This window comes from Athalia rosae, chromosome 6 (assembly GCF_917208135.1).
Source record: "Athalia rosae chromosome 6, iyAthRosa1.1, whole genome shotgun sequence".
NCBI lineage: Eukaryota > Metazoa > Arthropoda > Insecta > Hymenoptera > Athaliidae > Athalia > Athalia rosae.
Genome location: NC_064031.1, coordinates 11,533,068 through 11,557,020, shown reverse-complemented (window position 1 = coordinate 11,557,020; position 23,953 = coordinate 11,533,068). Strand labels below are relative to the sequence as shown.

General features: G+C 40.2%; 1 protein-coding gene across 6 annotated transcripts in view; it reads right to left on the bottom strand.

The window, feature by feature from the left end:
• LOC105690503 (dystrophin, isoforms A/C/F/G/H-like) overlaps positions 1 to 23,953 on the bottom strand; it is a 231,919-nt gene that overhangs the window by 112,857 nt on the left and 95,109 nt on the right. For 4 of the 6 annotated variants that reach the window (XM_048656447.1, XM_048656450.1, XM_048656449.1 and 1 more), the window contains 4 exons: positions 16,468 to 16,530; positions 15,174 to 15,385; positions 14,536 to 14,690; positions 14,245 to 14,434 (listed from right to left, as the gene is read on the bottom strand). In XM_048656447.1, the coding sequence (XP_048512404.1) occupies positions 14,245 to 14,434; positions 14,536 to 14,690; positions 15,174 to 15,385; positions 16,468 to 16,530 (620 nt within the window). The remainder of the gene's footprint in view (positions 1 to 14,244; positions 14,435 to 14,535; positions 14,691 to 15,173; positions 15,386 to 16,467; positions 16,531 to 23,953) is intronic. The other 2 variants (XM_048656451.1, XM_020854955.2) reach the window with 1 other exon arrangement.

The window sequence follows — 23,953 nt, the reverse complement described above, 5'->3', positions numbered from 1 at the left end:
AATGTTCATCTTTTCACGACTACGAATATTTACTTTACTCTTCAATTTCTAAAAGCGGAAAAAATAATCGGAAAAAAATTAATGAAGCTACGGAAAATAAAGCGCGCACCTTGTATCAAAATACTCATGACCGAATCCAACGACGATTTATCGATAACTGAATTGAATTAAAAAATCGCCGCGATGTCCCGCGCAAGATAAACGGGAAACATCGCGGCGTCTGGAGTGCTTTTGCACAGGTGCTGCAACTCCTCTACTCTCAGGGTATCAACAATAATATTTTCTTCACCACCCCCAGAGTCTCCCGCACAAAATAAACACCACGGAGTAGCCCGATTTTCTCGAGTACGTTTGCGACCTCGGTGCTCGCTCGGGGGTCCGATGTTATTTCTATATATTATCTCTCCCCCTTCGGAAAATGCACCACCAGAGAAGATACTCTACCGACGACACTTAACGGCGACGCCTCAAGGACCCGCCGCCGCAGGAAATCGCCGAACCAGTCTCGATTTCATAGCGCGAACTGTCTCCGGACCTGCCGGGGGCGGAGTGGCGTGCTTCGATGGCACACGGGTAAGTTGAGCCGTGCACCAAGCGGCAGAGGACGCTTGCGCCGGGACGCCCCGCGTCGCGACGCCCGCCCTGACTCTCTGGGTACACACGAGCTTTCTCCCCATATAACTCTCGGTATCTCGCTCTCATCACCGTTTCCCTACATACTTCTTCTCATCTCGCCGTCCCTCCGCCTGATTTCGGCTAAGGCCGAATCACGACCGCACATCCCGTGGACCGAAATCTTCCCCGTTGACGGACCGTCACCGTCGTCGGTGGCTAGATATGGGTGTCCACGGTAGGGCATTCGGCGGATACCGCTCACCCTTATACCCTTTAACGTTTGCCGTTGCCAGCGGCGTAAAGTTATCCAGGAGGAGATCACGTCCGATTGTATATAGCCCCCGCCAAACCGCGTTGCTAGGTCGTTGATTAACCGTTCCGAGCAAAATAATTGGGAATAGAATTTGATTATTGTTCGAAACACCTGGGTGATATTTGCATGTCAGTTGAGCGGAGGAGATTGAACCGATGGTTGTTTCTTTTTTTTTTTTTTTTTTTTTTTCAACAAAAAAAAACGACACCAGAGTTTTGACCGAAGTACCTGATTGTGCTCACTGCCGTTCTCCCTGGGTGGTGGGAAAATTTATAATTCAAAGCCCGGCAGCTGAAAGAAGCGCGAACAATGTCCAACATTGAATTGTCGAAGAAATGGAGAATAACTTTTCGCGTATTCCGATCTATCTCCAGATTCTAGATTCGCCGATGCAGCAAAAGCCACAGAGATATACGCGTTCGAACTTTACGCATGAAGCATTCAGTGGCGTTAAAACTTATTTAATAACTTCCCCGTAAGCTTTCGCTTCAGTTTTCCGCCATCGTGTATACGAAAGCAACACGACCTGTCTCAACCTCGGAAACGACCAGAGGAGCTTTTCACGTATCGCATTTCGTAGAGACTCGTTCAAAGTTCACCAGATACACCGCGCCGCAGCATTCGACTGCACTACCATTTGAAGCAGCTACGTACATGAGAGAAAAATCGAGTGAATGTAAGAAAAAAGGAGAAAAAGAGAAAAGGAGTTTCATAGTGTCGAGTGCAGCAAAAGGCGATGCACTCAAGATATGATTTTCTAATTACGTTTTCCACGTAAAGGTACTGCACCGCGGTTATAAGAGGGTTTCAATCCTCGACTAAGAATAAATCTTATATCTCAAATCACCGGAGCCTGCAGGCTCCGGTTATTATTAGAAACAAGACGACCTGCCCATCGATTACCAACGGAGAATGTTTACCAAACTTCTACATTTCTCAACAAAATAAAAAATAATGTAAAAAACGAAACCAAATGCATGCAGTCAAACGAAAAAAAAAAAAAACAACAATCTAATAGTTCAAGCTTGCACAGCTGGTAATATTGGGCTAACTTTCCTATCGTCGATTTACAATCGAATTTCATATCACAGCGCGATTTCAAAGTAAGTGGTATTAATTAACGATATTTCCTTCGTCCGAAGTAAGGGCTAAATATTTTAAACTCGTCAATTTTATTTAGCCTACATAGCTTACAATTTAAAAGATTCTGTAATCACGTAATTAATTGGATCAATCTTGTACACCTCTTCGGAGAATCTATACTATATTCAATCGATAAAATCGATAAAATCAATACCAGGTTTCCGTATCGAATTGTTCTAAGCCGGATGGGTTGCTACCCACCCTGCAGACGTTTGCCAAATTGGCTATTAACTCATACCCCCCCCCCCCCCCTTCCCCACTTTTACCGTGCCCCTCTTTCTCGCCCTTTCCTTCACCTATCTTGCACAGGAACATTTTCGATCGTCAAGAATTAATCTCACCTTTGTCTGGACGAGGGTGAAAAAATGAGAAAAATAGCAAAAAATTCAAGGGAATAAAAGAAACTAGAATTCCAAGGCGCGCGTTTTATTCGGAACATTTTTCATCGTTCCATTTTTATTTCCTCGGATTCGCGGAGCGTGCCGTATTATATATTATATGTATTAGATATACGTATATCGTATGTATGAAACAACGCTTCTTAATTCAGGTTAAAACTTTCGTGAGCTAAAGGAGGAAGAATTAACAGGAAGTTGAACTAGGAACTTTCTTTCCCGGCGCGGTTTTATAACTGAGAAAATCGTGACCTATACCCCTACTCTCAACCTTGGTGGTTTCCGGTATATAATCTTGGTATAAGTTGGGCGATATCTTTAAAAAGTAGAAACCATGGCAGCGCATTGCCGTATACTTTATGCGGTACGCGTACCCACCTAGGTAACCGGTTGCACACCGTGTTAAAAATCGGTATACGTGCATCGGTACATATGTACACGTTTACGTAGATGGGGAGGGGGTGGTAGGTAACGGGGTAGGGTGAGACACGCGCTTGTACTCCGGGTAAAACCGAGGCTAAACCATCGAGGCCAAGCGGGAGCCGCAGAGCTAACCGCCGGAGTAAGCCAACGAACCTGGCTAACTGGCCTAGCGGAGTATTTTTGTGCGAAGCTGAGTGGCTTTGTGAGGGGAAGAATGGGCCAGGGTAAGTGCTTCAGTGAAATATGGGTTACCAACCTCTCAAATGAGAGCGAGAAGGAGCGAGTGTTTGGTAGCCCTTCAAAAATACATTCGCAAAAGAGGTCCTTCCGAAATCTATCAATTATTAGATTCGCTGGAACTTTCTACTTTTTTTCTCCTCTCGTTGTCAGCGACGCGAGTAAAGTATATGAATCACGTTCGACTTACCGAAAAGATTTCGGAAATATTATCGTCCCGAATTATCGTCGATTGAGTATGAACGAATTTCAGCTTACCTGAAACAAAAAAGAATTACATCAGATTAGTACGAACGAAGTTGATTTCGGCGTGAAAAATATAATGGAAAAATTTCATGCACGCGTAAACGAGTCGTGTGGTGGGGTTTTTGAAAAGAAACAAAATAATAAAGTAATCTCGTAATAGTTGTGGGACTGAAGATGAAGATGTGGGTGAAAATGAAGGAGGGGAGAGAGCGAATTCTAGATACCGAAGCGAGCGGTTCGAGGGGTGGAGTAGAGAAGATCGAAGGTTATATTTCCGCGCCCGTTTCTTCGTGGAAGGACCAAGCGCGAATCCTTTTGAATTTCATCGTGACGATTCATCAATTTTCTCCACTCAACCTCCGTGCAGTGGCAAAAAAACCGTATAGCTAAGGCTTCTGGAGTCTGGAGAAAAAAAAAAAAAAAAAGACATTTTTTTTCGCGGAAATGAAACAGTCTCGCGAATTCCACTCGGCACGCGCGAAATAACTTTAAACCTGTAACGGGATTATTCAGCTGTCTTCCCACGTCACTTCGGACGCCCGATAAATAAACTCAGGCAATAATTACGGGATTTAATCGAGAAATTTCATATCGAAAATCATTCGAAAAGTAAGACAGACGATACTAGACAACGACTCCCTCCATTTTATCTCTGGACCGCAGCTGACCATTAAGCAAAAAAGAAGAACCACGTAGAGGAGGTGCAATCGGGATAGTGCGATAACCACTCTCCTTATCTGTAAGGTACACGAAAAGTATAAGTAGGATAGCGAAGGAAGAAAAAAAAAGGAAGAAGAGAAAAAAGGAGAAATCGAGTAAGGTCAACGAGCGCCGAGAACAATTCCCAAGAGTCTTTTTAATCTTTATTACTTTTTAACGACTCATTTTTAGGGTGGAACGTGCGCGTTAAAATCGCCGAGAAACATTCGCCTCAAGATTTATTGTACATAGTTGAAATCCAGGCGGGATCACAGCTTCCCACCGATCATTCGAATCGATAGATCCCGTTTTATTAATCGCTCTCGTTCGAGACCGCGGGCGAGACGAATAAAGCGAGGCGAAAAACAAACATGAAAAAGGGACGAAAAGAAGTCAGTTCGAAAATAAAAAAAAAACGCGACAAATTAAACCCGCATACTTTAACGGTAGAAAAATACTGCCGAGTCTATGGAATCGATTGGGAATCTGAAAGATCCTGTAATAATAAAAAAAAAAAAAAAAAAAAAAAGAAGGAAGAAAAAATAATTCTACACGGCCCATGATCACGAACAGAGAAATACCTATCTGCTAATATTACTTTGAAGCCTGATTCGACGCGGATCAAAACCGTTGGATACGAAATCGTTTGAAAGCTTGCATACCGCTCGGCAATCCTTGATTAAAACGATCGACAAACAACTGAGGCTCAACGTTCGAAATTCCGGTGTAAACTATTGTGCGTTTGGTCGCGGTTTGGAATCCTGAGGAGTGAAAGGAAAAAACTTTACATCGTTCGATGTGTTATAAATTCTGAATTTTTTACTTCCTTTCTCTCGTCTTGATTTGATTTTTTTTCCTTTCTCGTCGAGACATCGAATCTCTGGGTTATGAAAATGTGAAGTGACATAAATTCTTTGGATAGATAAACGCGCGATGTCCTTATTACCGGTGAAGTGGTACAGGGGCGAACAGGTCGTTTGGAATTTTTCATTTCCTCTCCGCTGTGGTGAGTAGTACGTTTAGTCCCATAAGGTGGGTAAAACCGCGGATCCCCGTCCAACCGCGAGTCTCCTTTTTTTACTTGTCAGTAAATATATCCGAGATACTTCGAGGATATCGGAGCGTGATAAACGATTATAAAATCCAGGAGGACCTTATCCCCGATCCTCGGTGAGAGAAAAAAAAAAAAAAAGAAAGAAAAACAGGCAAAACCCAAAGAAAAAGAATTTCAAGAGAACGAAAACGCAAAAATATTGAGGGACAAGAAGTCTGTATAAAAAAAGTTCTCTCAAAATGAGAATCTCCCTCTCTCCAGTTACCACATTATATACAATCGCTATGATATCAGCAGTATATATTCATGCACCATTCATTAAATATATTCATTCGAAAAACTGAAGCTGCGGAAGATCGCGATATACATGAAGATCTGGCTACGTATAAGGATGTGTACGTACACAAATATCTGTACCTAACTTGTTAACGTTCGTAGCAAGATTAAGCCAAATATTATAAACTTCTCTGCGAAAGTTTAGTTGACTTTTAAACATACTGCGAGGAGAGTTGCACCGTAATAACTTGATGATCTACATTATAAGATACGCTGTACGTTGTTGGGCATGGGCGAAAGGAATGAACGATCCTGCAGCCGGAAGAGCAGGAGAGGCATCGTAGTATTTCGCCTCAAGGTTGATCCTAACATGTCGCATATTTCTCTCTACGGTATGCAAACTATTTCATACAAGAATACAATTATCCGTACACTTCATGCCTGCAGGCGATATTTGAGCGGTGTGAATTCAGAGAAGGAATTTTCGTTTTTCCACTTTTTTTTCTATCGCATATTCGAACTGCGGGATTTACTGCATTCCGAATAAATCCATCGCTGACGGACATAATTTCTGTTTTTACATTTTCGGTTGATTTTTTGTTTTTTGGATTTTTTTTTTTTTTTCCCCCGACAAACTGACAGACATCGCGAATTGATTACTTACTAATGAAAAAAGAAGGAGAATTTTAATTTTAGTTTCAAACTCGACAAAATAAAACTTCCGTAAAAAAAAAAAAAAGATGCAGCAAAAACAAAAAAAAAAAGAAGCAATCGCAAAAATTCACGAGTACATACCTACCCACGTACGTATCTCTGATTCAACCGAGTTGCTTAATTAATATTTCAAATCACCCAGCGAATGTGTGCCGCACATGGGAATGCATACAATAGGACTATATTGTCGTGAAAAATAGATGTGGTACGTGCAATTTTCGTCGGGGATATACGTCATTAGAGAAAAATAATAAAAAAAAAGAAAAATAAAAAAGAGGGAAAAGAGAAAACGTAAAAAAGGAAGAAATGAAAAAATAAAAATGTACTATAGAGTTTTGAATGATAAAGTGACGGAGGTTTTTCCTTTTTCTCCATCTCTCTCACTAAATCGCATCGCATCGCATCGCATCGCATCGCATCGCATGGCAATACCGTCAATGGCGTACACCATGTGTAGAATACATACGTGTACGTATACGTATATTCGGATGCGGAATCGCTGCATATCGTACGATTTCGTTTCTGTTCGTAGCTCTCGGGGTACAAGTCCGGCAATAAACTGTCCCGCCATCTGGTCACCGCCGAACGACAATCTCTATATCTAGTGGCAAAAACGCTTTTTCAATTTAACGTGAAAAACTCTGCTCGACTGCACCAAGATAAATTACAGGGAGAGGTTTTTTAAACCTCACACACACCCAACTCCGAGATAAATTAGCCGGTACACCAGGTGCTACCCACGTTCTTTCGTTTTCAGTTTTATTTTTTCTTCTTCTTCTCTCATTTTTGGTTTCTATGTCTTTTTTTTTTTGTTCATTTTTTTCCGTTTTTTCAATGACGAAAAGTGCTATCCCTCTTAGCTAACCGCAATTCGATCTCGGTGTCGGTGAAAACTCACATCTCGAACGATTATTTTTCAAGCACGCCGCATCCGAATATAATAAGAGAAGCTCCGAATCAAAGATCTGATAAAGTGAAAGTAAGGGAAATGAGTAAAAAGGGTCCGTTTTCGTTTGTTTTTTTTTCGTTTTTTTTTTTTATGGATGGAATATCGCGAGAGTATTTCCTGCCAATACGCGCGTTTGTACATTTATAGGAACTCTCGGGGGAGGGTAGCGAGGCCGGGGAGATGGTGTTGGAAAAAGGGTGTTGGTGAATACGCCGTTAGGTACGACGACAGGTTATGATTGATGTTAGAATAGCACGAGTACGAGAATACCAACTACGAGGAAAATTTTTTCGCATAGGTTGCTCGGGTGTAGGGTTATTTCGCGATACGTCAATGTCTGAAATTTTAAATTTAACTAAGATGACGACGACGACGAGATATTTCCGCACTGTTTTCACCGGGGGTAGATACAAGTGCAGAAAAAACAATACAAATGAATAAATAAAAACCGAATAAACGTGCGCATAACAGACGCAGAAAATATGGAAACATTTTTTTCAAATTAAATTGTCAATTTCATTTATTTGTTCATCTTTTGCCGAGGAATTGAAACGATGCGGCGAATGTATGTATATCTTTATTTCAGCAGTTGATGGTGGAATGCAGAAATGTGTGAAGACGTTTTCAGTTAATTCGCGAAATTCTTTGTCGGAATTTAAATAAAACGTTTCAGTTCAGCCGCGCGGGGCATTTATGTCACCGTTTTAGTTGAATAGCCGAAGGGTTTGTCCGGCATTCTGGAGCGCCCGGTTACCCCCTTGCTCCGTCATTTTTTCGCTTTCAAAACCGTCGCCCACGCATGACCCTTTTCCTCTCGAATCACCCAGCGATACACTGCCACCTCTTATGTACACGCTCGTATACCTCCGAGCTAAATTCCTTCCGACTTCCGTACTATACGGAAAATAGACTTTACACTACCATAGAGATTTCATAGTCTTACGCCGCTCACGCGTCATTGTCAGATAATAAATTTGATACATGTATTCAAACCACATAATAAAATTTATATTAACTATTTTGAAAACCTGCCCGCGATTCGGTTTTCCTTCTAAATTGATCACCGACGTAATATTATCTCGAGATAGTTTAAGATCCTATGGGGGATGACGAAAACTCTGAACGATCAATCTAATTAATTCTCCGCAACAAACTAGAATCAAGGACTTTCCTCCCCCCTCTCTTACCCCTATTTATCCCTATCAGTATCCTCTGTCAAGGAGATGATCTCGTGGGAATATAAGAATTACTCAAAAAATTAAAATGATCTTCATCGGAACATTTTTTTACTCTGTATGAAAATCTGTTTTTCGAGAGAAGTGAATTTTTTTTTTCTCCGGCAACGTTGTTAACAAATCATAAAAAAAAAGGTACATGCAGTGTAAAAATTAATAATTATTCTCGGTATTGTAGCAGTGGAGTTTTGTCTCCAGTTTTCATAATTTCAAAATTATTATCTCTAGCCGTCCGTCCGTTCGTTTGTTCGCTTGGTTAACTAACGCGGTATCTGTGTACATACGTATGGCGGAGAGAGGCTAGGGGGGGGGGGGGGGGGGGGGACGGTAACTCGAAGGTACCTAGGTACTAACCTTACCTAAGCAGACCCAACCTGACCTAAACCTCTAGAACTCGGTGAAAATTCTGTCGCGAACATGCGGGTAGCCGGAGATACCGTTGCGTTGGCACGCGAATAGCAAACTGCGCCAATACGCGACAAGCTCGCAAAGCGCTCTTGCTTCTGAAGATGTACGTTGGTGTCGGTGGCAAACTCCGTATACGGGGGATATCATGGTGCACGTGAGGTTCACGTTACAACCACCAACCCAAAACGACATCTGTTCGTAACGTTATCATCTTCACTGTGAACTCCCTATCTTCTCCTCTCCGCACTTCTTTCATTTTTCAACCCCTTCGCCTTTTTCCATTTTCTTTCCGTCCTTTTCTCTCATTGAATATTTAAAAAAGTTATGAGAATAAAAAAAAAACACCGCACCATACGTAACGCGTGTTGTATTTCCTACCAATCGATAAAATATGCGGAGAAAGGCATGATGTGTAATAGCGTAGAATGTCCAACAAATATAATCGGATATATGAGCCTCGCCGTTTGCTCGGGATCAGCGGAGCTTTTAGCGATACTCATCTACTATCACGAATACCTGGTAGCTATGTGCATGAAAATACGTACAACGTCGCGATACGGAAATTCATTCAATTACTCATCGTTAAATATCAATTGATATAATGCGATACGCATTGCCGGCATAATTTCTATTTTCTCTATATACGTACGCACGTACGTGTGTACTGTTATCTGCTGCATCGGGCTATTCAATGGAATCAAAAAAAAAAGAAACAAAATGAATCCATCAGAAAAAAAGACACGAAGCTACTGTACGACGTATTGTTGAATTAATAACCCGGTCGGATTTATAAATTAAAAAAAATTTTTAATCAAAATAATCAATGCTCGATTAGTAATCAGTGAAGTCACATCCGCACAATCTGTACACTAGTCGAAAATTCGTGGTGCCAAAATTTTGGTTAAACCAAAACAGCGGCGGCAGCAGCAGCAGGAGTAGAAGCAGTAATGCGCATTATAGTCATTCTACGAAATGGGAACTACGTGATTTTAACCAATATTATTTCGTCACGGTGTTGGATTGTGGGAATTGTGGGAGTGTATAAGGGGGAATGGAAAGGCGAAGGGATGTAGGTAAGGGTTGGGAGGGGGTTTAATTCAAAAATCATGTTAACCGATATTTGGCGGCGCGCGTTAACGTTCGCACATGACTATGAATGCGAATGAGAGAGTCCCACTCTCGCGTTTGGTACTGCGGCAACGTGATATGAAAATTGTTGCGTTCAAAATTATTATCGTTTCAGTTGCTTTTTTTGTCATTCATTTTATTATCTTTCCGCTTTTTCCCGCTCCATTTTATTTCATTTTGTTTTTGTTCATTTTTTTTCTAATCTTTTTTTATTTAGCTAAAATGCCATCAACAGTTGTACGTTTTACCACATCATTTTTTTCTTTCGTTTCCATTTTTTTTTTTTTTATCTTTTTCACAACGAGTTCCATTTTGCTGAGAGGGATGAAAAAAACGTTGAGGATTATTTTGATGTGTAAAAATGGACGTGGAAGTAGAAACTGAAAGTAAGAGGGGTACGGATAATTTTTTTCATCCGAAATTCGGATCAGTTTTTGAAGAAAGCAAAAAATATTTTCCTAGCGTTTTTCCGAGCGATATTGAAATCTATCGCCATTGATTCTACTTCGATTTGATTTCCAATGTTTTGAGAAACTTGTATCTTCGCGACTGAAAGACAAAAGCGCACCCCCTCAAGTTTTTGACGAAATTAAATATGTGAAATTTTCTCTTCACAATGAGACAAATTCAATGAGGCTGTGTTCGATTTATTTTTGCCCAAGAAATCTGATCAATTCAACCGTATTGACGAATTTGAAGAACGTAAGGTAGAAGTTCCGATTTTTCAGACTGTGGTAAAACATTGCTTTACACTTTTGCAAAAATAGCGACGGTTGGATTTCGTAATTGTCTGTAGGAACCTCAGTTCTCCAACTATTGCACGGCGGATAAATGGAACTTTATCCCTCTGGAGTTGAAGAAAAAATCATTCCCTGTTCGGCCAACGACAGAAAATTGATCCGAAATGTTTCATCCCCTATTTTCACATTGCCTACAAGCAATCTAGCAACCCTGAACGTCGGTTACCATCAGCAGTCAGTAATTTTGAAGATCACAGTACGAGCGAACGCGATATTACCGACAGTCCTGAAGCGGGTAAAAGCTAGGGGTTGTCATCCCCTAAAAGTAGCGCCACCTTATTCGAAAATTTCTGCAACACCACCGCCATCTACACGGTTTCAATACGCATGCGCGTAAAGCTTCGATCGAATGCATCTACCCTCGTATCGAGTTTTACTGGCTCAAAAGTTATACCCTAAAGAAATCGTTGGTAGGATATCAGGGGTATTCGCAGACACTAGAGGGCACGGCTAAAATGGATGTGAAGAAACAAAAAAGAAAACAAAGGACATCGATCCTTTCTCTTCAAGTTTCTGATCTAACGGGATATCGCAGTAGGCAGATCATTCTTCAGCCATCCAAAATAAATGTAACAAAAGGATAGACGGAAAATCCAAATTACCATTTTTCTGCACCCTCAGACATTCTAAACTCCCGGAGAATGGATCCTGACAATAAGGAAGACAGATGACTGTTGCGTATTAAGGTGAATGTTCGCGAGGCAACGGAGGGATGAAAAGAAATTGAGTAGGGGTAGTACAAAGCTACAGTAGTGTGGAGAGTAATGATATAACAGAAAAAGATGAAAAAAGTATCCTTCCTTTCTTAACCGGTGTTCAAATTTTTCGAAAAGCTCGGAAGTAGTTGGAGCTTTAAAAAAAAAAAAATACAAAAAATTCAAGCGTTTAATCTGATCCTTTATCGATCTCGGTGTATAGCTGGTTATAAGGGTGGTTTGTAAAGTGGCTCACTACCCCGAGGCTCGTAGTCGGTCTCCTTTCCTTAACCTTATCCCGTAACTTCAAAGTCTCCCTACAAAGTCTTTTTCCTACTTCTCTTACTCCTCTTCTACTCGAAAACGTGAGAGCGGTGGAAGCCTATGTCATATATATCTACGTATACATCTAGCAAAGAAAATTTCAGGGAATGACGCGTACCCGCCCTCAGCGTAGCCTACTTGCTATTCAACGAGTTGTCTGGCGTGCGTTGAGATGCAGCTGGCGTACGACGAGCCACCCCCTCAAAGCTACAGCAGCTGGAAAACGAACCCCTGCAAAGAGGAAAGCATGTCCTTCCCGCATAGAACTATATTCGCGTATTTTTTTGCCGGATTCTCTAATCTTTTTCCTTCTCCAACCGTTATCTCTTTCGTCGTCATAAATTGTTTTATCATTTTATCGTTACGGATACACCGTCTTTTTTTCCCGTCGTTCATTAATACTGAAAATTCTAATAGCGAGTCATCAAATCGGGATTCCTCCGCGATAAAATTATTATTATTTCATGTGGGTTAAGTTATATGTTTATTTTTTGTTAGGGAGGGCACGGGGTCATTCCCTCGGGACTTGATCCAGAGCCTGAATAAACGGTATTTCCTTTTTTTTCCCCCATTGTTTCGTTTTTGCTCTCTCTTCTTTCTCCTCTCTTCTCGTGGAAGTGTTCGTTTTAATTTCAAATTCCGAGGGAAAGGGGGACGTGAAAAAAGGCCGAAGTTAAAGTTGGAGCGAGATGAAGTTACGGGGGAAATAGAAATAAAAATAAACATAAAAAGTAAAACATATACACGTATAGGTATATCGAGAGAAAGTGGAAGATAAAAGAAATCGCGACAGTATATAACTACTGCGGAGCCGGCGCCGTTTTTCCAGTTTTTCTTCGGAGCAATTCCGGTCTACTGGCTCGGCTCGAATTACTATTGTTATATCGGAGTGCAGAAACGTACAGAAAAGAGGAAAGGAAAACCGTAAAAAATGAAAATAAATTATGAAAAAAAAAAGAACCAACAAGAAAAAAAAAATGGAACGAAAATGAGAGACTCGAACAAGACACCGGAAGCGTCTACGGCCGGACAATAAGTTCCGGAAACTCTGCCATCAAACAAAAGACGATCAACCGTTCCATCGTCAGAATGAAAACCGCTGGAGAAAAGCAACGATAATGGTAATGAAAAAAAAAAAATCAGAAAAAAGAGAATACGCAAAATGATAAGAGAATAATGGTAAATAAAATTTGTACAAAGGAAATTTGTGAGAAAAATAGATTTTAGAATTTGATAGCTTCTCGAGAATCTTAAGCTTCATTGGAAATTTACAATCAGTGACAAGTGTACGTCCAAAGATTGGAAAACCGACTGTCGAAATAATTTCCAAGTTAAAGTTAAAAGTTTCGCGTTAAACTTTTAGTCGGAGTTGTCGCCTTGTAGAAGTTGTGTTGAGCGTCTTACGTACGTAGGTATATGTATACGGGGTGGGGAGGGTAGCTGCAGTATTTGAAGTAGAAAACTATTTCACGCAACAAACTAAACCAGCATATTGTACGGATAGTTTGGTAAGGGATGGCGGTGGTACAGAAGAGAAAAGGATATAGCGGTAAGGTTTGCGGTTCGAGGGTGTTTTTCCCCGACAGGATTTGAAGAAGAAGAATACGAGGCGAGGTCGATATAAACTATACCACGCTAGACGGAGTAGAAGAGGAGCAAGAAGAGGTTCTACATTTCAGCGTGAAACAGGGAAGAGGAAGGTAGAGGGCACTACGGAAAGTACGGGGGTTAAAAGAAGGGGGATGGTATGGTCGATATGGGCGTCTCTCCGTACCCGCCGCCGTTGCACCTTCCGAGGTGAAATTCAACGAGTGGAGAAGATGAACGCGAAAAGGAAAAGGTGGAGAAAAAGGCCAGAAGAACAACGGAGCAAAAAGAAACTGGAGGAGAATAACCGCGGTCCTTCCGGTCCGAGCGTACCTACATCCGGCGTTTATAAGGGTTTGGCTTTCGGGTTTACTCCTAAATCCGACGGTGTCCAGTTAACCGGTACCAACGACTACGACGACGACGACCGGAGTGAAGTTGTTCGCGTGGGATTAGTTAGCCGGAGATAAAGAGGGACCCCTTCAGTGAAATAATCGAGTGTTAATGACTTTGCCACAAGGGCGAGAGAGAAAAGGTGAGTGGCAAAGGAGATTTCCACGATAATTCGCGAGAAGAGGAAATACTGGAAAAATGTAGACCCTATTCGAATTCCGGCGACGCGCTTTTTCGATTGATAATCCGTCGTGAATTATTTTGCCGCGATCACGTGTACGATCGGAGACGTCGCTTCGTAACGTGCAACGTCTTGTCGGTTATCGTTAGCGGCAGAGCATCACCTCCTGGTATCGCATAGGCAAGTTTAATTCACAGTTTATCGATGACCTCGCAGGGCACACAATCGACTATTCGCCGCGATTCCGGCTTAGTGGTAGTCATAATCGAACTAAACTTCCCAGTCAGAGACAATGAACAACAACAATAAGAAAGTTCGCTAATCTCAACCGAACCACCCTCCGCGCGAAGCTAATCGAGGAAAGCACTTCTAACGTGTGCTCTCTTTTTTGTTCTCCCCAGCCCCCTCCATTTTTTTTTATTGTCTTACCTTAAGTTGATGTTGCGGTCTCCTCAGGGCACCCTGGTCTCTGCGTCCACCCAATCTATCAGCTTCGGCTTCCAGTCCTTCCATAGATGATTCCGCCTCGCTTAACCACGCCAAAAATTTATCCAAAGATCGATCGAAATTGTGCAAAGAATTCATCGCCGAGTGCAGCAGTTTTCCTCGATTAATGATACTGGGGGAAAAAGAAGTTGAGGAAATGGATGAAAATTTCACCCTCGTTCTCCGGCAAGTTTGGTCGAATTCTAAGCGTAATGAAATTTTTTTTTCACTCACCTCGTGTTCAGGTTATTGTATCTCTGGTTTATCGTTTCAGTCATTTTTTTAACCCTCGTCGTATCGTCCTGCTGATAAACTGCGATTAGTTTTTGCGTGAGTTGATTAAAAAGCTCGATCTGATGTTTGTACTGATGAAGTTCTACGTGGTAAGACTGTAACCAAGGTAAAAGAAGACTGTTTAGTTTAAACAAAAGTTCATTTTCATTCAAGAAATGAAAAAAGATAATGAAAATTTGTTGCTGTAACATAAGTATGGCCAGCGTCGTTCGCAATCGATACCCGCGAGACGAGCGCCAGACGAAAATGTAATTACGGTTGATTGGAATTCAGGGCTTGATAGGACGTAGAAATTGGATATCTTTTCTTGCAAAGCAGAAGGTACAAAAAATCTACCATGGTTACGTCTACGTGCATGGGAAAATTCCAGACCACGGAAATTCTCGTTTCAAAAGCAAGGCCAAGGGAGTCAGATCCCCCTCCCCCTCACGGAATTGTAAATTGGACCGAAAGCCCGATTGCACTTTTATCGATAACTCAAAAGTCGGTAGCTTTTAGGATTGAAAAATCGGAGTGCGCGCTTGAGCTACGATTTTACGAAGTGAAAGAGTTCATTTTTCGGAAATTAATCAAATCACCTTTTGTTCCCTGAGTTGCGCTTCGAGTACATCAGCCGTATGACCAACGGCTCGCATTCTTTCCAATCTAGTTTCCATTCGTGCGAGCCAAACTTCAACTTCGGCCCGTTTAGCTTCGTAACGTTGACTGTCACCCAGCATAGCGTCGAGTTGTGTCTTTCTCTGCATCATTTTAGAGTTTGTTTCATCCCAATGTTCCCTCAATTTGGTAACTGCGGAAGAACAAAACCAAAAAATTAAGATTATTGATTTTTTTTGTTTTTTTTTCAAAAACAACAAGAGAAAAGTTTTTCAAGCCAATTAGTACGCTGTTTAGAGAAAAAAAAAAGAAAAATCTCGAAAACTTATATTACATATTCTTTTTAAAAAATATAATTAAATAATCTTTCCATCGACGGGGGTGGGGAGGGAAATATCTGGTTCTGGTAAAATTGTTCAACGACTCGAAAATACACCTTTAAAAGTTTCGTTGTAATTATTTCGACGTGGGGTTTCCCTCCTTATTAATATATCCTTCAAGCTTCTCTCTGCTGTATACCGTTCAACTCCGCTAATTGTAATTATGAAACTTAGTTAAATAGTACTCTACGTACGCGGAAACAAAATATACGATGATGCTGAAATTAACGATCATCGTTGATAGCCGTACCCGTCATACAGGATATAAATCTGACCTGACGTAATTACACGTGGTACAGTTTACCTACATATAAATCCTCACGTATCTTATAGATAATTACGCTAATTACGAGGAGCAAGAGTGTATTATTACATCCGTAGGTATCAAATGTATCTAATTATTGTTATCTGAAGTAAAACAAATAAATAAAATTTTAAGTAATAAAAAAAGTAGGTACCCTCCCACTAAGCTGCATAGAATCGATTGAAGCCTTCGATATATGAGTAACGGTTAGTTTCAACTTTTAGTTTGATTTTCAAATTTAATGGGAAGTTATCGGTTTACTTCATACATATATACATAGGTGTTAGCCGGGAGCTTACGTTAATGGATTGAAAAGCTGTCTTCTCTTGAATTTTACTTTTTTCTTTTCTTTTCGCAATCATTTTTTTCCCCCCAATAAAAATTGGATATGAGTTTGATCGCTCTGATGGAATTGTAAATTACTGCAGGAGCAACACGTCAATCGAGTGCAGGTTATTAGCTAGGAGTATGGACTTTTTTATAATTAGGTAGTATCCAACCGGTTCACTCTTCATTCCTTCAAACGAATATAATTGTACGTGTCATTTTGAATTTTGAATTACGTGTATTCTTTTTTTCTTTTCGATATACCTTTCAAAAAAATCCTGATTTGTGAAAAATACGGTGTACAGGTGTCATCTATCAAAGGAGGAGCTAAAATAAAATTTTTAATATTACACCATAAAGTATGAAAAAAAAAATATCCCTTAACTCTAGAGATTAATAAAAGAATATTTTTCTTCCAAATAAAAAGTGAGAAAAAAGCTCAAATCCTGCTGATTCGGACGGTTGAACCGAACGAAACCCGCAGCTGTGTTTGAGGGCCACTTTTGGCTCTTTTTTTCCTTTTCTTTTTTTTTTGTTTTAAACCGCAGGGAAAATACATACCTACCCCTATTTCTTACGGGGTTAACGTATACGTACATATATGTAGTATCTATACTTATGTTACACTCGGAAGTGCCTCGGGGTAGAAAAAAAGAAAACGAACGACAAAGATGGCGCATCGTAGGGAAAAAGAATTAAGAGAAGTAAAAAAGGAGCAAATTCTCTACGACAATGATCTATGACGAGTTGGTCAGGAATAAAAAAGAAGAGGGAACAATGCGCGTTTCTCAGCCCTTAATTAGGATTGTCTCGAGGTTTTTTTCTTCTTCCTTGAATTATAGCAATTTTATGAGAAAGGGTAAGCGAGGCGGTAAGGGTAGGTAAATAGCGGTCTGAGACGTTGATCGCGACGAGACGGAAAATAATGGCCCGAAAAAAATAATACAATATTTATATCGACGTACATACGTGGCGTATGAAAGTACGTAGCGTACGAGTATTAAATATGTGTACATATACGTATATTACATATACATATATGTGCTCGAGAGTGGCATTATAACTCACCGAAGGTTGACTTTCTTTTGTGAAGAATAATAGAAGTTCGGATCTACAGATATTATTGGTATTCCAAGGGTCTCCCTAGGGAGACGACAGGGAAAAGAAATAGAGAAACAGAGATGGAAAGAAAGGAAGAAGTTACAGGATGAAGAGAGAGATCACCGGAGTTTACCCCTTATAAAATGGCCGCGGATGTATCCCCTGAATATATATCAGTATGTATCTGTATGTACGTATACACCGCGTACAATATCATACATAACCGGCTACCACCGGGACGATGCCGAAAATCGAATAAAATTTATCTCATATTTTATTTTATTTTATTATACCGTTTCCACAAACTTCTGCCGATCGGCCCGTTTCTGCTTTTTTAAATATATGAGCACAAGGAGCGATTCGTTTGCTCGCCACATCGGATGAAAACCGAGTGTTTTTCCGTGTGACATAAATTATTCATCGTCTAATTCTGCAGTATATAAGTTAGAATATGGACAGAACGGAATACGGTTATTATCCGAAACATTTATTAGGGAAATAAAAATGATAATCTAATTCCCACGGAAATGGACAGATTTTCATAATATTGATAAAAAAAAAAAAAAAGAATTGAAGAAAAATGAGAGTCGCCGTCACGCCGTGTAATGTATTTTATTTCCTCCAACACTATCGCACTCTCGTGTGTATACGGATATATTTGCGGTCCGTTTAATATGCAGCGTAGCAGTTACGCGGAAGATAGATAGAAACGTTCGTGTTCAACGGAGAAAATCCAACGTCCTGTAATCCCCATTGATATATTAGATCAACGTTAACTCCTCTCTATTCGCAAAAGGATGTATATATATCATTATCGGACACGCACGAGGGCTTAACGGGTGACCGCCGCTCTCGAAACGTCGAAATTTCGATCTCATCGGAGCGCAGAGGTGGAAAAAAGCGGAGAAAGAAAAATCAGATATCGCGATATTCGGCGCGTTTTTTTTTGCGCACCAGATCGTAGAAAAGGGGTAAAATATCCCTCTCAATTTCCGAGTCATAGAAATGCAATTAGCAAAGTTTATACTAGAAAAGGTGGTGCGGTGGTGAGAGGGGGGGAAGAAAATGACACGGGTGGGATATAAGGAGCGGTGTAAGTGGAAGAGAGCTTTGTCGATTCCTAGTGGTATACCGGCGACGTAGAGCATATTTCAAAATCACACCTTGAAAGCTTAAACATTTCAGTATTTGCATAGTCGTTTGCATACTTTCACCAAGTACCAAAGTTTCCCTCGCGCATTTTGGTAGCCGGGTATAAGGTATGTATTTTACATACGTATATACTTATACTTTCAACGCGTTAACCAATGGAAAATGTTTCTCTCAACTCAACGTGGTCGTTAAAAACTTTTTCCAAGAATATTTCGCCTCCTGCAAAATCTCATGATTTGTATGTTTCTAAAAAAGTAGTACAATAATTCGCAATTAACTTCGCACCGTAATTCGCCTTTTTCTCTCACTCAAATTTTTTCTTTCCTTCTCTTCTCTTCAATTTCAGAAAAATCAAGAACTCCGAGATAATAACTCTTCAACTTCGGCAAACACCATATAGGCAGTAGATACCACTTCTAAAAAACGAAGTCCGATACGAGAGGTCCTTGAAAAAAAAAATTATCTTTTTCAGAACTTGGATGAAACGTTCCAGATATGAATAAAAAAAAAAAAATGAATTTTTTCTTTTCTGAAATTATGTAAATTGAGTGAAGAATATATTAGTATTCGGAGCATGAGAAGACTACGACGAATGCCGATGAGCTTTTTAAGAATTCACAAATTTTCATCATCTAGTATTTTGGGGGTGGAAATATTTCCGGTGTAGATAAACCAAGGTAGGTATGTGTGTAGCTGCTCGTGCTGTAATATGTACGTATCTGCCCCTCTGCACCTACAACTCCAGGCAGAGGTAGGTATTGATTTTTACCTGACGATTTTGTAGCCTTCCGCGATTGTCGACGGCGTGTAATATTGACTGTTAATAACGATATTCATAGAGCTTAGATTTCAATATCTACACTCGATAAAAAAAAAAAAAAAATTGAAAGAAAGAAAAATCAAGGAAGGAGAAGAAGTATAAAAACATTCGCCCCCACCTGCCGAGATCGAAGAAGCAAATTAGGTTCGCAGGTAAATCGGAAATATCGACAAATTTTTCTCGCTCATCCATAAGAAAAAAAGAAAAAGAAAAGGAAAAAAAAGAGGGTAGATCATTCGTTTCATCCGAATATTATTCATAATACATGGAATTCGAGATGAGGTGAGAGAGAGAGAAAGAGAGAGAAAAAAAAAGGAGAAAAATGAAAAAATATTTCTACCTATACACAGACGAGGGTGTGCCGTTGGTTCCGAGCTACCCGGGCACTCCTTGTTTTTCTATGTATAGCCAGCGGAACGTCTAGCGATAGATTATTGTTAGAGGTAGTTGGTTGGGGGAAGTAAGGAGTAGAATGAGGGATGAAAGAAAGAAAAAAAAAGAATGATCGAAGTAAGAATTGGTTTGTATAGTCGGAACAAGGGTAGGTTAGGGTGGGGGTGGATGTTCAACGTTGTGCACAACGATAAATAGCTTACAGGTCCGAAGTAGGTATGTGCGTACACGTAACACCGTGTACGTAGCCTATGGTCGTAAAATCGTAGTGTAAGAAAAGTCGAAAATATGACATTTATTTCCACGTCACGTTTCCGGCTAAAACTTTCCCCCTCCATTCCCCTCTCTTATTCGCATTCTCCGATCTCGGCGGGGCCTTTATTTTATTTTCATTTTTTCACTCATCCCCACTCCATGGATTACACTTCGGATTTTGCCCTGTCACAACGTCAGCGTCCGACCAATCTCTACCTTTTACATTTTACATCTTACCTTATTTTTTTTTTGCTCTCCCTTGGCGTTTTTTTTTTTTTTTTTTTCACCTTTCTTTCATTTCCTCGAGACCCAAGTCTTGTACACGTACCCTTTTCTTTTATCCCGACTTTTTCAATATTTGTTTTTATTTTCCCTCCCTGGTACGTTCTTACTTTTACACCCTTTTGACTTTTTACTTGACGCGAGTTACGCGTGTTTTACTTTTTTCCCACATCGGAGTAAAACAACCCCATGGTGCGTACAAACGTATACGTACATCGGATGCCGCCGCGTTATTAAATTAAATTCACGGTTCGTTTAAGTTTTTGTACGAAAGTGAGTTCACGCGATCTTTCATTGTATCTATACCCTGTGCGTAGTTTGTAGAAAGGCCGTAGCGAAAGAAGAGTTCAACTCCCGATGGTAAAAAAGGTCGGTGACACGCAGGTATGGGTGTATATTTTTTTATATCATTTCTATTTCTTTATTCAAACTTATCGATTTTCCTACGACGCTACACACACACGCACACCCATTTTCTCGCATCGATATATGCAAGCATCGATTCTCGAATCAAATTTATAGCCGAACGAGGCGTACGACGACTACGACCCTATCCCTCTCTCGCTTTTTTCCATCTCTGTCTCTCTATTCGCGATTTTTCTCTCATCCTAACACCCAGTTTGATACATGCAATTTTACTTTTCCCTGCATCCAATATTCGATTCTTCGACCTCGCACAATTGCTTCCCATTCCAATTCGCAACTCGGCTGCATATACATCGATGCCGATGCGAATCTCGATGGGGGTTGTACTACCGACGTAGCAATCTCAACATTTCAATGATAAAAACATCGAATTTTATCTCGTTATACCGCGAGCTCTCCCACGTAAATTTGGAAACAGAAAACAACTATTTTAATTCAGTTAAACAACCGCAATGTTCTTGCATTTTTATTTCATCGTCTCGGTCCGACGTTTTTTGGTAGAAGTCAAAGAATTAATCATTTTCATTTAATTCAATTATTTCTCTGTCTTGCCTTCGTCTAATGATAGAAACGTTAATTCGCTTGAATTATATTTAGCTGCGATTGTTAAAATTATCCTTCATAAATATTTTGCTAAAAAGCTCGCGCCACCCTATTTCTTTAATTATATCTCGTTAGAGCGCAAGAAAACGCGCCGCAGGGTACCAGGTACCGTTCACTTCGCGGGGCGTTCAGTTTCAGCAAGTCTGTCTCTTTATTTTTCACGTATAAGTATACATAAAAATGAATATATATATTTTTTTTCTCCTAGACATATAACAAGTCAATCCGCAAGTTGCATGTAGACGACACCCGTGTGAAGTTAGCAAAAAGTCCGTACACGATATCGATATCTCATTATAACGTTTATAAAGAAAAGGACCCTCCAACACGTTGCACAATTTGACTTTTCACACGCTCGAATATTATACGTACATAAAAAAATTTCACAATCTACATAGAGAGGATCGGTCATTGAACTTTTTTTTTTTCTTCAACTTTCTGTCAATCAACGTGCAAAAAATTTCTAACGAAATAATAAATCTCGCAGGACATTCAACCCTTCGCTAAGAAATAAGATTTGTAAAACAAATGGAACGTTGAAAAAGAAAGAAAACGGAAGATCGTTAGGTACGTATAAGATAATTACACCAATGGCGTGTAAGAGCGAAAGAAATTATTTTTCGCGTGCCAGAAATCGCAGCGTTGAGTACGAGTATAACTAGCCATATCGGTCATAGCCTTAGTCTGCAGCGTCTAGCGAAAAATAAATGGCTTCTGGTTTAAGCGGAACATTTTTCAGCCAACTACGGTCCGTGGGTGAACGGGTCAGTTTTGTATTTTTTATCCCCGTGGAGAATTTTTCTTATTTCCGTTATTCGTTTTCCTTTTATTTCAACGCAAGTGAAATGCACAACGAACGTTTAAAAACGTAATAAAAATCTTCGGAATCGCAAATGGCGGATTGAATTTTTTATAATACCCTCTCATCGGGTAGAATACAGATCCTCAAAGTTCATCTTTCGCCTCGGGATAAAAGTTTTATCCTGTTTTTGAAAAGCTCGCCCGAGCTAATTTTCTCCTTTCCCTTTCTTTTCTTCCCCCCTCCCCCCGCCGCTCCTCCCTCCCAACAAAAATAATCGTTGGAAAGTATTTTGCGTGTGTGCAGTCAAGAGTCAAGTCTGTCAAAATAACCAAAGGAAGTAAAAAAAAATTGGGAAGCTTCATTTTTTCTTCCTTTCGTACTATCCTATAACTCTCCTCGAAGGATTCGACAATCTGAAGCGTTTTATTCCGGCAAAGAGTAAAGTGGGATGAAATGATGTGAGATAAAATAAAATGAATAAATCTAATAGTAATGATTTCCGTGGATGATCGTATTATAATTCTTGAATGTGTGGTATAACGAACGTTTGCTTTCCCGTTATGTAAACTAAGGACATTCGATAGACTTTTTCTATTCCCCTGTACATTTCCCCTATTCCGGAAGAGTTCCCCGTGAGGTTGAGGAGCGCCCGAACGAACACGCGACGTTACAACTTCGTCGCGACTCACAGTCGCGTATAACATAGAAGGACGATATTATAGCCTCCGTATAATATCGGCTCCTAGTCAAAGTTATAACCAACTGAAACACGTACGTACATACATTCGTATGGCTATAAGTTTCTGATTCTCCTCCATTCAATCATTCACTCTATTTTACGATATAAAATTTCTCTTCAACCGAACACCCCCACCGTGATCAGGATAACTCTCCTCACACGTCATTGAGGAATCATCGCTTTTCCAAATTGTGCGGGGGGAGAAAAAAACCAAAAAAAAAAACGGTACATCGGTACATCGCGCCCTCCTTTATCTCGGGGTGCACACATCCTGCCGTTTTTTTTTTTTTTTTTTACCAGCGGAGGGAAAACACGAGGTTTCGCTCCGCTGGTGATAAAAAGATACCCATTCGCATTCCGATCAACCAATCGCGGAAGAATAGAGCCAAAAGAAAAGGAGGGAAAAGATTTGGTTTGTCCATCATTTCGACGTACCCTGATGAGGACTGTAGTCTGAGGATCTTCTTCCGCGATGTTCGGGTGTCCCGCCGATACTTCCTGCATTGGAAGAAGGAGGAATCGGCGAAGAACTGACGTCCGAACCTCGCCTAGGAATGCCGCCAGTAGTAACTGGATGTTCCTGGTCTATTCTCGACCTTGATCCGATCACATGCGCGTTGTCTTGCTGCATTTGAGATCCGTGAAGAGATTGAGCAGAAATTGGTGTTCGTAGCGGTGAACCGTGGGGTGAGTAACCGGACGCGGTGAAAATTTTATCCAGTCCTTCAATGATGCCACCGACGTCGAAAGTACCGTGTTAAAAATTTTTCTCTTTTTTTTTCTACCATTTTTTGTTTCTTTCATTTATTTATTTTTCTTTTCTTTTCTTTTCAACCTCGTTTGCACGGTGGTTGATTATTTTATTTTAATTATTGTTACTTAGTTATTTACTTTTCTTTCTTTTCCAAGACTAATTAAGCAGGACGTTATAACGTGCGACCTATAAAACCGCGGGCAACTTGTTGGCTTTATTCAGAACTCTATACCTATACCGTTTTACTCCGAATCATAAAAAAAAGTGCTTGAAAAAAAAATATCCTTTCTTTTGGCTTTCGTGAAGATTTTTTGCGTACGTATAAATTTTTTGACATGAGATTCGAACAATCGCTCTTGTGAGGGAGAACAATGTTAAAACTTTTACTTCCGTCAAATTCTTTGACGAATAAAAATGCCTGTC